Source organism: Haliotis asinina, chromosome 4 (genome assembly GCF_037392515.1).
Source record: "Haliotis asinina isolate JCU_RB_2024 chromosome 4, JCU_Hal_asi_v2, whole genome shotgun sequence".
NCBI classification, from domain to species: Eukaryota; Metazoa; Mollusca; class Gastropoda; order Lepetellida; family Haliotidae; genus Haliotis; species Haliotis asinina.
Genome location: NC_090283.1, coordinates 20963408 through 20978432, shown reverse-complemented (window position 1 = coordinate 20978432; position 15025 = coordinate 20963408). Strand labels below are relative to the sequence as shown.

Genomic DNA, 15025 nt, shown 5'->3' with positions numbered 1-15025 from the left:
GGCGTCTCCTATTCTCGCGGTACAACGAGAAAGTAACGCTATTAGGTGTAAGGAGGGGGAATCTTATCGGGAAGGGCGGGGAAAAGTTATGATTTTCCCAATTTGGTTAAAACTCACGAATATTCGTTACATTGCAAAATTTTGATAATTCAGAGACTTTCGCCACTTCCTAGTTACCGGTCAATGATGTAAGCAACCGCTAAGTATCACACATCGCCGATCTCGGCAGAAAATGAGTTTACCGCAAGAATAGGAAACCTGTGAGAATAGGAGACGGCCCTATAATATCACACATAGAGTTTGGAAGATGTCTACCTCGAGGAGATCCTTGCATCTCTGTATGAAGGCATCAATCTGTGCAAAGATGCTGCTCTTGTCCAATACCCATCCAGAGGGGGAAAACTTGTGGTGCAACTTGGCTGTCTACAAACACAGACACATCTCAACATAACAAATACATGTACAGGAAATACTACAAGCAAACTTGGATAAGTTGAGCACCGACCTAACAACTGACCTGTCATAATGTATGGCTGCTGCCTAATGGCACCTGCCATGGTGAGGAAAGAATCCCAGGTTGTCCGCCATCAAGTGGGTTCACATGAGAGTCTTAAGAAGAAAGTGGGTGCAGCTACATGCAGAATAAATTTCATCATCATCACAAACCAAATGGGTTTGCTCATTGCCATGCACCACTTCTCATAAACGCATTCTCTGTGCCAGTCCAACTTTTCCTTGTTTGCCAGTAAACATATTGTTAGTTGTTATGTGGATCAACTGAGCAAAGGAGCTACTTCATAAGAGACAACGACAGTTTATCCAACAATAGAATATGATTGACCATGATTTGCATCAAAATGTTTGCATTACAAACTACTCATATAACATTAGAAGATTGGAGGGAGGGAACACAAGGCATTTCAGATTTCTAGTAGTTTCACACCTGTAGGTTACTGTTCCTGTGTGGACCCCTATGATTTTGTGGTTTTATGCGACGTAAAACAACTCTTTCAAGTGAATTGTAACAATCAAGCCAGTGACGTTTATGTGTAAGACGCATCCTGTCACACCAAGGGGACACAACGCTGCAGAAGTGTAACACTGACACTTCAAAGAACTGGGCCACCAGCGCCCCTAAAGTGTAGAAGTAAGGTACAGGTAATGGATGCAACACTGCAGAGAAACATAGACACCATTCAGAGCCATTTGAACATAAGCTGAGGCAGCCCCAACAAGAGCAGGGCAGTGTGTCCTCACCCGGTCGTATATCTCCTTCCACTCCTCACAACACTTGATGCAGTCTTTCAGCGTCTTCTTCCCAGACTGGACATAGCCATCAAAGATTTTGTCCAAGTTGATATCACGACAGCAGCGACGGATGATCTCATTGCTCATCTGGAATCAGGTTACACTGTCAGTGTATTCATCCTCAGGAATAGAATATTTGGAGGATTTGATGGATGCATGGAAAAATTGATAGATTGGAAAGATGTATGGATATAAATGATAGATGGACATGATGGATGATGGAAAGTGTTCAATGAGTCGATTACAAGAACCATACAGGTTAACTATATATACTGGTTCTCTAAGGTGCAGCTTTAAATATTCTCAAGCAAACAAATAAGGGATGACCTGTAAGTACAAATGTTCTTAAATTCTTGTCAAAGTTTCTTCACAAGCTTTGTATTGTACAGTTTGTGAAATTGTGGAAAAGAATAGAGGAACACTTTTACTTTCACATGGTCCCTTATAAATTTTGCTTCCATGAGTATGCATACAGGAAAAAAAATAATAATTGTCTAAGCTTGGTGTCATAGTTTGAAAGTGCAGACTGATATTTGCCATTGTCATGAAATGTACTGCTTTAAGCAGTATCAAGGCAGGGTCAACACAAAGTAGCTTTGCAACTTAGGGACTCAAACTCTTAGTTATAACTTGAAGCACTTTAAACAATAAGCTACAACACTGCTCCAAGCTATGACAGCAAACTGACAGATCAATCGAACCAAAAATGACATTGCTTAAATCCTGGGCCTTCTAAATCGGAACAATGCTGATAGTGAAACCATATCTTTTGCAAGAGCCACAAACTAACTCATACAGGCCATCTTGCTTACCTTCTTGAGTATGCCTGTCAGTCGCTCCCTGGTCTTGTAGAACTCTGAGTTGACCCAGATCATGCGGATGAGGTTGAGGATCTTGGGGAGCAGCACAGGGATGTCCTTGGGCTTGGCATCAGTCAGCTCATGGCATGGATCTTTCAGCACCATCAGGAACTTCAGGTTACTCTCAGCTTGTCGGGATCCTTCCTATAAAGGCAGATAAGGAATACATAGCTTGTAGTGTTGTTTTGTGAGACTTTTGTTTTTGTAGGGAATCAGCTGCAGTAAGGGAGTCAAACAGAAAATCCCAATTGTAACTTAAAGGGCAGTAGAGTTATCTCCCTTTATTGCTTACAAAGAGTTATCTCCCTTTATTGCTTACAAAGAGTTATCTCCCTTCATTGCTTACAAACTGTACAGACATGACCATTTGGGAAGTTTAGATGCGGGACAATCCTGGTAACTTAATCAGGATCAATCTGGAATTGAATGACAAGATTCTGGTGAAGACAAGGGATGTAACTCTGAATAAAGTATTGCACTTTGCAGTGCCTTTGGCAGTAGACCTAAATGTTCCTGAATGAAGTACAACAATCTAAATGAAGTAATAAACAGTGAATAATTTCATGTTACCTTAATCTGGCTGGAGAGCTTAAGAAAGGAGGACACATAGGAAGACTTGGCTAGCTCAAGGACGTGGGTGATCCTCTTGACTCCGGGTTTATCTAGCTGACTACTGATGCCAGACAGATCAGCACACCTGTTCTTCCAGAACTCGATTTCCTCCAGTGGGCCGGAGTTTTCTGCCATCTCAAAGGCATCCTGGGTACTAAGGACTTCCTTTATCTGTCGTGCCCAGTGAATCATTGCGGCTGAAAGAATTAGCAGTTGCAGGTTTGATTTCAAAGTGCTCTTGGTGGAATCTTCCACTTAACTCTTTCAGGTATTTCGAATATTTTTGTTGACTGACATAATAGCACAAGCAACATGCAATGCCATGAAAATATTGAAAGAAAATAGACTATGAATATAAAAGTAGTTTCATATTTCTTTTGTATTGCATAAACAGTAACTTTTTGATATTGATAATTTCTAATCATGTATAAATTATCCCACCAAACTCCATCGAAGCATCCATGACTCAACTAACTTTATACAACTATCCACTACTGAACCACCATAATAACAAACACATTCATTATTCAACCATTCCCATCAACCCATGCTTTATTTCACTGTCCTTATCAACCTGTACATTATTCAACTCTCCTTATCAGCAAGTGCATTATTCAACCCTCCTTGTCAACCCATGCACTATTTTGTCATCTCTATAACATGCATTATTCCACCCTCCATATAAACCTATGCATTATTCCACCCTCTATATCAACCCATGAGTAACACCAGCTATTTCACCATCACTATCCGACACATTATTCCTCCCTCCTCAACCAATACATCATTAACATCCTGGTCCTCCAGATTATCCCCATCCCTATAAGCCCATGCATTATTCTTCCATCCCTATCCATCCATGCTTTATTCATCCATCCCTATCAACCCATGCTTTATTCCTCCATCCCTATCAACCAACACATTATTCCTCCATACCTATCAATCCACGCTTTATTCCTCCATCCCTATCAACCCACGCTTTATTCCTCCATCCCTATCAACCAACACATTATTCCTCCATCCCTATCAACCCACTCTTTATTCCTCCATCCCTATCAACCAACACATTATTCATCCATCCCTATCAGCCCATGCTTTATTCCTCCATCCCTATCAACCCACACATTATTCCTCCATCCCTATCAACCCACTCTTTATTCCTCCATCCCTATCAACCAACACATTATTCCTCCATCCCTATCAACCCATGCATTATTCCTCCATCCCTATCAACCCACACATTATTCCTCCATCCCTATCAACCCATGCTTTGTTCCTCCATCTCTATCAACCCACATAATATTCCTTCATCCATATCAACCCATGCATTATTCCTCTATCCCAGTCAATCCATGCATTATTCCACATCTCCGTACTCCACCATCCATGCATTATTCCCATATCCTCATCCACAACATTATTCCACCAGGTCATCACTACTTACTCTCCAGCCTCTGGACCAACTCCTTGTTCTTGGCTGCCATATCAGGCGGGATGCGCATTCCTTCAGTAGGGATGTACAAGACAGTCTTCCCCTCAAGCTTCCACCGTGTGTCTGTCAGGTTGGCTAGGAACTTGTGTAGTTGGGCTGAGAAATCATTCTTAATACCTGTGTCTAGTTCAGGAAATTTCCCACTCACAGACTTTGTAATACATGACCTTTAGTCAGCTCACACATGCTCACTGGGAGACATTTCAGATATCTTTGAAACCTAAGAAATTAAAAGCTACAAGATATCAATTCTACAAGATAGTAGATGTGCCCTATTGATGTATTCAATCATATGAAAAGTCCAAATGATTAAAAGTGAAAAAGGCCTTATGTCCATTTAAATATTAATTTGAAAATTTATAAATAAATATTCAAAGTTTTCAAAGTAACTCTAAATTTTGACATTTCCAAAATTGGCCTTATCCTCACTTATCTTTTATGCTCACCAACAGAATCGCCTTCACTTATTCAAAGTGCAAGCATTGATATTTGGAAACAACTCAGTGAAAACAGGTATATTGGCATTATGTTCAAGACAGATAACTCTTCTAATGTTACAAGACTCTGTTTTGTACTTGCTGATCGGCAGTCTTTGAAGTTAAGCATGACAATAAAGGGTTCCTTGACCAGTAAATTTCAATGTTGAAAGTTCCAGATTTTCAAAATGCATGACTGTCAGTCTATAGCAAGAAATCCCAAGAATCAAGAAACTTCATTAACACTGTACATTGCTGGGTATTAATTAGACATGTGAACTTGCCCATGTAGTTCAAGATCTTGAATCAGACACCCTTAAACCTTTATACTTTGTAGGAGTGGGACAATTCATCTTTACACTGAGAATATCACCAACCTGTCCCACTTTGTACATATATCTACACTCATCAAGAAAGTTTAAAATTCAAGCAACATTCCTGGACGTATTTAAAAAACAAGTCTGGACCAGATAACGCAGTGGTTGGCATCATGAAATGACATAAACCAAATCAGTGAGTCTGACTACTATATCCTGTTATTTGCCTCTTATGACAAGCATTAAAATCCCACCAGCGAAGCACCACTTTTAAGATTAGATGGAGATTGTGTTATTTCAGGACAAAATTCAGCAGAAATGTTTTAACAACAATAATAATAATGAGGGTCCTTATACCATGAAATACTCCACACCACAAAGGGGCATGCTCAAAGCACGCACAAACAGAACAAGCTTTTCAAAGAAGTTTTTTACCCTTGATATCCCAGGATATCAGGACTGGAGTTCTAGAAACTTTCCGGAGTCAAGCAGCACTACACAGTCATCCATCCAAGGACTCTCCAAGCTCAAAGTTGCTTAACTGAAACTTATTTTGTACCTGAGCTCCATGCACTACCACTACTTGCTATATTCTTTTACTAAAGATACCAGGTGCATAACATGTTATAATAATGGCAAAAATGGGCCTATGCACTTGCCCAATGCTAGCAGGTTAGTGTTGTGAGTTCCGAGATGTTACATCAGAGAAAGGATACTGTCTGGCCAGGAAGTATTTTCAAAGAAGATGGGAGCATATATTCCCATCATGAGTCGGAGAAGACTTTCTATGTGAGCTCCCTTTACTGTTCCATATTGCACATTCTTTAACAAATTGTCAGAGTTCAGCTCCTTCACGGAGCCAGTTTTGATGAAATATGTCAGCTGTTCCACATTGAAGGCTGGCAGACTGTGTTCCACACAGAATCCTTTGAGCTGATCATTGTAAGCAACCAGGAACTTTGTACCAGGATCCTCGATGAACTTCTGTAGTGATGCATCATGGGTCTCAGTCCACCATTCTTCTTTCCAGTTGCAGATGCTGATACGCTCCTTAATCATCTCCGTCTAGAAGCCAATATTGAATAAGTGAATAAATACATATAATAAGATAGTCACAGAATGAGGGAGGGAATTAGTGAATGAGTGAGTGAGAGAGAGGGAGAGAATGTCAGAGATCATTTAATAACAGAGTTACTGAATATTATTCAGTAATTGAGTGTGTGAGAGAGTGGGAGAGTGATAAAATGAGAGTGAGTGAGAGTGAGTGAGTGAGTGAGTGAGTGAGTGAGTGAGTGAGTGAGTGAGTGAGTGAGTGAGTGAGTGAGTGAGTGAGTGAGTGAGTGAGTGAGTGAGTGAGTGAGTGAGTGAGTGAATATTATTTTATAATAGAGTGAGTAGTTCTTCACCACTTGTCACAATATTCCAGCAATATCACATCAAGGAACATCAGAAATGAGCGTCAGCCATAATGCATCCATGAGGGGAATACTGAAGTTGAGTCTTGGCACCTCAAGCAATGACCATTCGGCTACCCCACATCCCCCATTTAAAAAGTGAAGATTCCTGGTGCTATATTATCATTACTCTGGTCAATAGATCAGTGCAGTCAAAGTTATTTCTAAACTCCCTGGGGAGTGTACAATCAAAGCTGCCTAAGAAAGGGAACCCTTGGCCTCATTCCTTGGCGTTGAAGACTGGTTTCTTGTTTACCACTGCACTCAGCAATAATAGGTTTTGTAAGGCAAGTGATAAAATCCCAGCTCTTCTGAGCTTTGACAGTGCAGTATCTTATTGAGGTCATAATACTCACAACACTTTGTTGATTCGTCTCGGTTTCGTGAAGACTGACAGCAAGCTCCCCATTGTCATCTACGGCAACCAGGCTTCCATTTGCTGCCTCGCCTGCTTCGACTGGTTCCAGAGCACCATCTGCTGTGTAAAATAATTAATAACAATTCAGATGATGATGATGATGATGATGACGACGACGACGACAGTGGTGATGGTGATGACGATGACGACGACAATGACGATGTAGATGTATAATCTATAATAAGCTGTATTTCTACACCACAGGAGTGCGTGCTTAAGTCATACATTTCTGTTGCCCAAAGGATCAGGAGGTTTCATTCTCAGCTTCCTGAGAATTATATGAAATGTATGAGGACATACAATCACTTGGAGCAAATTAGGGACGCAGTCTCCATGGTCACGTGGACAAAACATCGACCCAGAGAAAGGACGGTTGTCAGTAAATTGACCCTCTGGCCTCACCATGCCAGTTAAGCAGACTAATGTTCATTCTCTGAATATCTATAATTTTGATAGTAACAAATAAAAAGGTTAAACTGAAAAGAAGCCCCAGTGAGATGGGAAATTCAAAACTAGACTTCATTTAGGGATTTGGCATCGCACGGGGAGCAGTACCGGTAGGGAAACACATGTGGTTCAGGGACTAGACTGTGAGATGAGATGCTAAATGATTCTGCTTTTTGTTAACCTGTCTGCAATTCAGTATCTGGTTGAGCTGCAATGAATCTACTATAAGGTGAATGTATATTGAACAGCAAATGACACGCACAAGTTTCGAAAAGAATGAAATCTCATAAAATTGAGGATTCATGTGTATATCTTCCATTTAAAAACAGAGTTGCACTTCTTTTGCTGCTCAGTATATATGGCAAATATTTGGTAACAAATACAATAATAAGTCTGCAGTTTGAAGCAGCACTATTCCTGTTATTCAGTGAAATAATAAAAAAATATATTGTTTGACATGTATTGATAATGCTGTCTGTGGTAATTGATCATGGCAACAACAAGTGACAACATTACTGTCTGATTAGATATAAAGGAGTGTTGACTGTTATCCTCCTTGGCTGGGATGTTTAATTTTGCATATCCCATTGTGATAACACCCAAAGTCAAGTGAAAACACTTCATTCAAAAACAAGTCATCATATTCCATTTCAGTAATCGGAAAGGTTAAAATTCAATTTCCTGAATATGCAAATGAATCATAAGTGCCAGTGTTTAAAAGATATAACAAACACTTGTCATCTTGAGATCTGTATAATATGTGTAGGTATCAGTGTAACACTGGTATGTATGGCCGCAGGTACTGGCATTACGAAACAAGCAGTTCATTTTGTACAAAAACACTGTTATCTGAATGAGTGAATTAGTGAGGTTAGTTTTAACCCTGGCAGGGGACCCCAGAAATGAATGGGTTTCACACATTGTACCCATGTAAGGAATCGAACCCATGTCTTTGGAATGACAAGTGAATGCCTTTACCACTAGCATCACATGGGATGAGAATGTGGATTTGCAATATCTTTCAGATCATGTTATATCCATCAATTTCATGTCATGAAATATCCAAGGCAAAAAATCAGTGAGGTACTGGACTGATAAATAATCCAGTTTAGACAATGGGCCGGATTGTAGAGCTGATGATAAATGTACAAGTCACGGATGGGGCTGTGATTTCATGCCAGTGTTGACAACTTGCCGGATTGGACAGATGCCAGTTTTGACAGCTTCCACTGTATACAACTTTATGGATGACAACGTCTTGTTTACTGCACAGAGCGACACTTCAATGTAGATTCTGACACTGTTATCAAGGGGAAAGTAAATGAATCTACATCACGAACCTCCCTCTATGCAATAAACATGAAGTTATCCATAAAGTTGTATGCTTCATTTTTCATTCTTTAATAAGCACACCTAAACACTGAATCGCAACATGCTGTTGATGGATTTGAATTACTTGTCTGAAATTCTTGTCTGAAACAAAACCATTGTGTGAAACGTACTGGCTCCAGCATCAAGATCCTGGCTCCCATTTACTGCTCCAGATACAGAATCTACTGGCAGAGGTGTGTTGCTCTTGGAGCCTTTAGGCGTGCTTGCTTTGGAACTGCGAGGTGTGACTGTCTTGGATCCAGGCTTGGATCCTGCCTTAGATCCAGCACGAGAACTTGCTTTTGATCCTTTGCCAGACATTTTGTTCACTCTGCAAAACATTTGATTTTAATGGTATTACTTTTGTTTATTTCGAATGATATCGGTACTTATAAACCTTGGCAATTCTTAGTCACCAAAGATAATTATGTGAAAAATGAATAATTATGGATCACAATACATTTAGAAAATACTTGTATACTGCATCTTTATAGTGCCCATAGCAACATAAGCAAATATGAATTAGTGAAGCATGAATTATGAACTTGTTTGGGTTTTTTTATTTTATTCAAGGCTCATGATATCAATCATAATGCAACCAGTATATGGTGGTAAATATACATAGTGTAACACAAATTCAGGTCAGTATTCAGGGGCTTGGTCCATATGATATGCCATAAGTCTGACATGTCGATGGCATTCATAATACACATAGATCATAGACTCAAACACATTGCATCTAACAATGAATTATTTTCAACACAAAGCCCTCTTGATCCTCTTATTTTTTTAACTCAAAGTAAAAACAACATTATTCTCCACTTCTTCTCTGTTTCAAAGTATGCTAAAATATTTATGCCAGAGTTACCTCATTCATACAAACTCATTTCAAACATGATCGAGAATGTCTGACAACTGACTATTGGCATCATTGCTATGAATAGGACATTGTTTTAATGTGTGAGGGTTAAATAATGCAGAAAGATTTCCTCCCGTCATCCCCGTTTTATTTCATCATGCTATAATAAAGGACAAATGTTTATTTATCAAAACTCCATAACACTAACTTACCCTAACCCTAAGACCCTTAAAAACTTGAAATAATAAATGGGATACATTTCAAGCGGGGTTTACAGGCGGAACTCTTACAAAAAATGCATTAAGATGTCCCTGTGGTGTTTTAGATTTAGTTTTAGAAACATGCTCATTCATCATTTCACTAACCATAACCAACTTTCACAGTTCAGTAAAACGAAACATTAATTCGTCGCCCTAGGCTTACAGGTATAACTCGATTCTGAGGGGTACAGTTCTAACTCCAAACAGTCGACATTTAATAGATACGATAAAAGCCTTTAACTATTTCCCCAAGTGCGTAATTACGAGGGACGCATTCTTGCTAGGCTCCAAGTTATTAAAATGTTCGCCAAAAGGTCGGTGCGCGTTCGAGAATTATGATATGAACCGACGATGTGAGCAACAAACAAAGCCCGGTATACAACTTACTGTTCATGTGTCCTCTAAGTATTGTTTTGGCTTCTATAATGTGTAAGGACCGAGATTCAAGCCTTCATGTTGAAAAATATCTATGATATGATCGCTCAAGTCTGGATCGTCAGGCGCTTGGAGTTTCCCTTGACAACGACCTTCACATTGAACGAGCTCCAGACAGCGAAAGCATACCAACAGTTTAGCACACAGTAAGGTAGCACGCAGTGGATTGGAGTTTGGGATATTTGCAAACACGCACACACAGCTCGCTTGCTTCGCCTGACGGATTAAGCCGAGCTGTCCCGAGTGAAAAAGAACCTGTAATATTGTCAAAATCACAGGGGTAAACGGCATTGCAAGACTGTATTCTTTCCGGGAGGCTGAAACAGTTACGAAAAGGCTAACCCATGTATGAAGTACAAAATCCTACTCTACATCCTACTAACTGATATCCGTTCACTAAGACGGGACTACACTAAATTGGATAGGTCTTACTTTTGTCCCTACAAAACTTATACACTTTGCATATACTTTGGGAATAAGATACTGTGGACCAAACTGGAAGGTTGGTTAAAAGAAATTCAGTTTAACAAAGAATGGATTCTGGCTGGTTTTCCAGAGAGAAACAATGACCCATTTCTTGATTTTCAAAAAGACTTTATTCAACGGTAAACAGAAACGACTATCAACCTTCCAAAGATTGATATACAAAGTCCGGGATTATTATGATGTTACTAAATGCGCCGCTGAAATGTCAAATAGGGTCGATGTGTTTTACAAATTCGACCCGTGAAGGCCCCGGGGTAGAATAGGCCTTCAGCAACCCATGCTTGTCGCAAGAGGCGACTAAATCGATCGGGTGGTCAGGCTCGCTGACTTGGTTGACACATGTCATCGGTTCCCATTTGCGCAGATCGATGCTCATGTTGTTGATCACTGGATTGTCTGGTCCTGATCACTGGATTGTCTGGTCCAGACTCGATTTTTTACAGACCGCCGCAATATAGCTGGAAATTTGCTGAGTGCGGCGTAAAACTAAACTCACTCACTACAAATTCAGGTCTTTCTTGTCATTCTCTGTTCATGCAATTGTAATGTGTGATTGATCTCTGCATTTACATTGAAATAAAAGTTAAATCAAATAAGAAAAGATAAGAAAATGTGCCATATGACGTGATGAGTGAAGTCTTTCCCATCTTGACTATCCTTGTGACTCTATGTAATGGAAATTATGTAGATCTAGACAGATGAATGAGTAACTGAGTTGAGTTTTACGCCACTTTTACCAATATTCCAGCAACATCACGGCGCGGGACACCCGAAATAGGCTTCACACATAGTTCCCATGTGGGGAATCGAACCTGAGTCTTCGGCGCGACGAGCGAACGTTTTAACAACTAGGCTCCCCTATCGCCTACCTGTTGATCATATACAGTGTTCATAAGTATGAACTCGGCCATAAGTAAATAACGAAAGAAATGGACATTTCTCCGACCAGTGATTCATACGACATCAAATTAAAATGACACTAATCTAGTAGGGGGCTGTGGGGTTGTCTGATGATTGAAGCGTTCGCTCGTCACTCCAAAGGCCCGGAGTCGATTTATCACATGGGCACGACGTGCGATGCCCATTCCGTATGTTTTCTGTTGTGATATTGTCGGAATATTGCCAAAGGCGGCGTAATACTAAACTCACTGACTAGGCTACTCCGGGGGTAACAGCGGACGTCTGTGACGACCTGGTCATAAGCTCCGCAAACTCATGCATATTTATGATTTATGTGCACTTAAGACCTGTCGGGGTTTAAGGGCTCAACACGTCTAAAAGGTCGCCTGGCTCTATACGATAGGCAATTTCGAACTATTTTGTTGCACAATTATGTGGAAACCATTTTTCTCAAACACACCACTTTAATTACATAAACAGATTAAGTTTGTAAATCTGAAATGGGCTGTATCCTTCAAAGCTGTCATACTCTGGTTGACCTGACCAGTCCTTACCGTCCACAGCGCAACGAAAAGTTTCTAGTCAATCGACTGATAGTTGGATGACAACCAACATGTGTTATAAGTGCGCTCACTGACATGATAGCTTTCTGCACACCAGCAATCGCGGCCTTCAGTTAGTTTTTAGCTGCGTACACGTCTTATATTTGCTTATCAACAAAGAATTCCAAGTCTTCGAGCTGTAAAATCTGGTTGTAGTCAAAGAGGCAGAAGGACAAAATTGAAAAGGTCAAAAGATCACAGATCCGTTGATGTTTCCTAACTGTCTTGTCACAAACAACACACTTTACAGGCATGTGAATTGTAGGTTGAATTGTTCGTCTTATATAGCATTTGAGTTATGAGACCAAACGTTAATCATTTTTTAGATAACAGACCAGTGTAATTGATACCCATAACTTTAAACTTCTCGTAATCATTACGTGAACAGCTGAATAGTTGACAATACTCATAACACCCAACAATTGCTGTTAATATTGTTTAGATTATTGTGCTGGAATATGCAAAGAATTTCTTTTAATCTAACTATTTTCTTAAAGTTTGACACTTTTCTCTTAAGTTTATGTCTGTTTTTAAACTTTCCTTTGGCCCTTTTGACTTGACACACACGTATGGCATATTATGCTCACCTTTGATGATTGATCGTACCAAGTGCATGCATAAGATCAATGTATGGTGTGTCCGAATGGGTCATAATAATCATACAAACATTATATTGTGCTATGAAATGTAAATATCGAGGTTATGAATCGTAGGTTTTGCGATATCCGAATGCTTTATAGTCATTTCGTTTAGAAAATAGACACAGTACTCTGACTGTTGACTTCCTTTGCAGTAGAAATCAGGACGAAACCGGAACACTCTGTAAATGGTATATTATAAGTTGTTCACTGGTCACGAGAGGGGAATGAGTTGATGTACCCTCGATGTTTGTTTATGTTCCCCGAGCTCTTCCGATCCGATGCTCATGCCGCGGGGTACATTGAATGCACCTGGCCTGTAAGTGGGATACACTGAAAATATCCCACTTAGAAGAAGGTTTAGCCAGTCAAGAAACCTATGCGTGAGGTAACATAATTGAAGATATCTTACTGATGACGACAGAAGTAAACCTTTACAATACACTGCCAACAGGTTCTGACATTTATGGTCAAGTACTTCGTTTTCCTATATATCAATAGCCATCAGTTGATACCTGTTTGTGTGAGAACAAAGACGACGGGGATATGGTTTAAAAAGCAATGTTTGATCACTAATACGTCATGGTACCACATTTAATTTTCGGTGAAATGAGGTTTAATGTCGTTCTTATAATAATTTTATGTCGTTCACATGACGACGTGCATACGTGTGTGTATGTCAGTGTTCACGAATGGTATTTCATAGTCACAGGACATTGGATCCTGCTTCAGATGTCTGTCTGACCCACTGAAAATTCACAGTACCCACAGAATAAAATTACACACACATTTCAGATTTAAAATTTCTCATTATTATTGGCATTGAAATTATTAGCATTACATAATGACAAACACTATAAACATAAATTGATAAACAGTGAACAAGTGTCACATGCCACAAATAACAACTTCAGACAAAAGTTATTGTGATATAGACACTGGGGCCAGCAGGTTGGCTACTTCTGTCTGACAGCTGGCACATCTGTCGGATTTGTCAGAGGGTCAGTCACTATTCATGAACACTGTACGTGTGGTTGCCTGTACCGGCCGAGACTTCAGCTGGTTTTATAGTGCTATCTTACTAAGATGCCATGTCGCAGTTAAGCATGAATACCCCACTCACACACATTATTCTGACTCCGAGCCGACCAGTCCTTGTACCCATTAATGCCGAGCGCCAGGCAGGCACCAACAAGTACCATATTTTAACGTCTTCTGCATGGTATGAAGCGGTCGGGGATCGAACCCGAGAGCTTTCGCTCTCTAGGTGGACACTCTAACCACTACACCACGGAGGCAGCCTGTTTTGTTAGGCTTTGTATGGCCCGAAAGTTGATGTAAGGGGTGTTATTTCACGTGATCATTATATTCTCTTGGCCGTGTCCCAGACGCGTTCGCCTACCTCTGCGGTCTGACATAATGCAAAGTTGTACTTGCACAGTATGTATGGAATAATATATTGCCTGCTTCTTGCGGGTGAAGGATTGAATGAGCAAGTTTAAGTTTCCGTCACACTCAGCAATATTCCGTCTGTTTGGCAGCAGTCTGTAAATAGTTGAGTCTGGACAAGACGATACAGTTATCAACAGCTTGAGTCGGTCTCCGCAATTGGGTATCCAACGCCATGAGTCAGCCAAGTCCGACAACTCGATCCCGTTGGTCGCCTCTCACAAGAATGGGTTGCTAAACATCGGTTCTAACCTCGATCTTCGAGGGTGGCTGCTTCCAGTAGTTGTCAGAATTGAGAAACTGAGCATGTGCCTTGCTATGGTTGTCGACCGAGGGTCTGGAGATAAAGTACATAGGGTATGTAAAACTACCGCTCATGCCGCAACCGCTTTAGTAAAGAAATCGTTGATCCCGGGTGGATAAGTACTTTAGTTAGCGATTTCACATGTATGGGTAGAGATTTCTGAGTAGGGTAAGGTGTAATGGGGTTTAACGTCGTCATTGAGAATATTTCGCTCATATGACGTAGTGCGTATATGTGTAACGGTTTGTACTAGCCCAAACTGGTTTTCAGACTTACTGCTAGCCCACTGAGAGTACCATGACACAGTTTGTCACGCTCGTCACGCCAGTCACACACA

The 15025-nt window shown here is 40.3% G+C and overlaps 1 protein-coding gene across 1 annotated transcript in view; it reads right to left on the bottom strand.

Moving 5' to 3' along the window:
* LOC137281365 (dynein axonemal heavy chain 2-like) overlaps positions 1-10342 on the bottom strand; it is a 106805-nt gene extending 96463 nt beyond the window's left edge. Inside the window, exons 1-9 of the mRNA XM_067812549.1 lie at positions 10262-10342; positions 8887-9086; positions 6876-6997; positions 5782-6130; positions 4225-4389; positions 2739-2977; positions 2121-2312; positions 1258-1395; positions 316-423 (exon numbers count right to left, since the gene is read on the bottom strand). Coding sequence (XP_067668650.1) covers positions 316-423; positions 1258-1395; positions 2121-2312; positions 2739-2977; positions 4225-4389; positions 5782-6130; positions 6876-6997; positions 8887-9076 — 1503 coding nt within the window. The 5' untranslated portion in view covers positions 9077-9086; positions 10262-10342. The remainder of the gene's footprint in view (positions 1-315; positions 424-1257; positions 1396-2120; positions 2313-2738; positions 2978-4224; positions 4390-5781; positions 6131-6875; positions 6998-8886; positions 9087-10261) is intronic.
* Positions 10343-15025: the final 4683 nt, after the last annotated feature.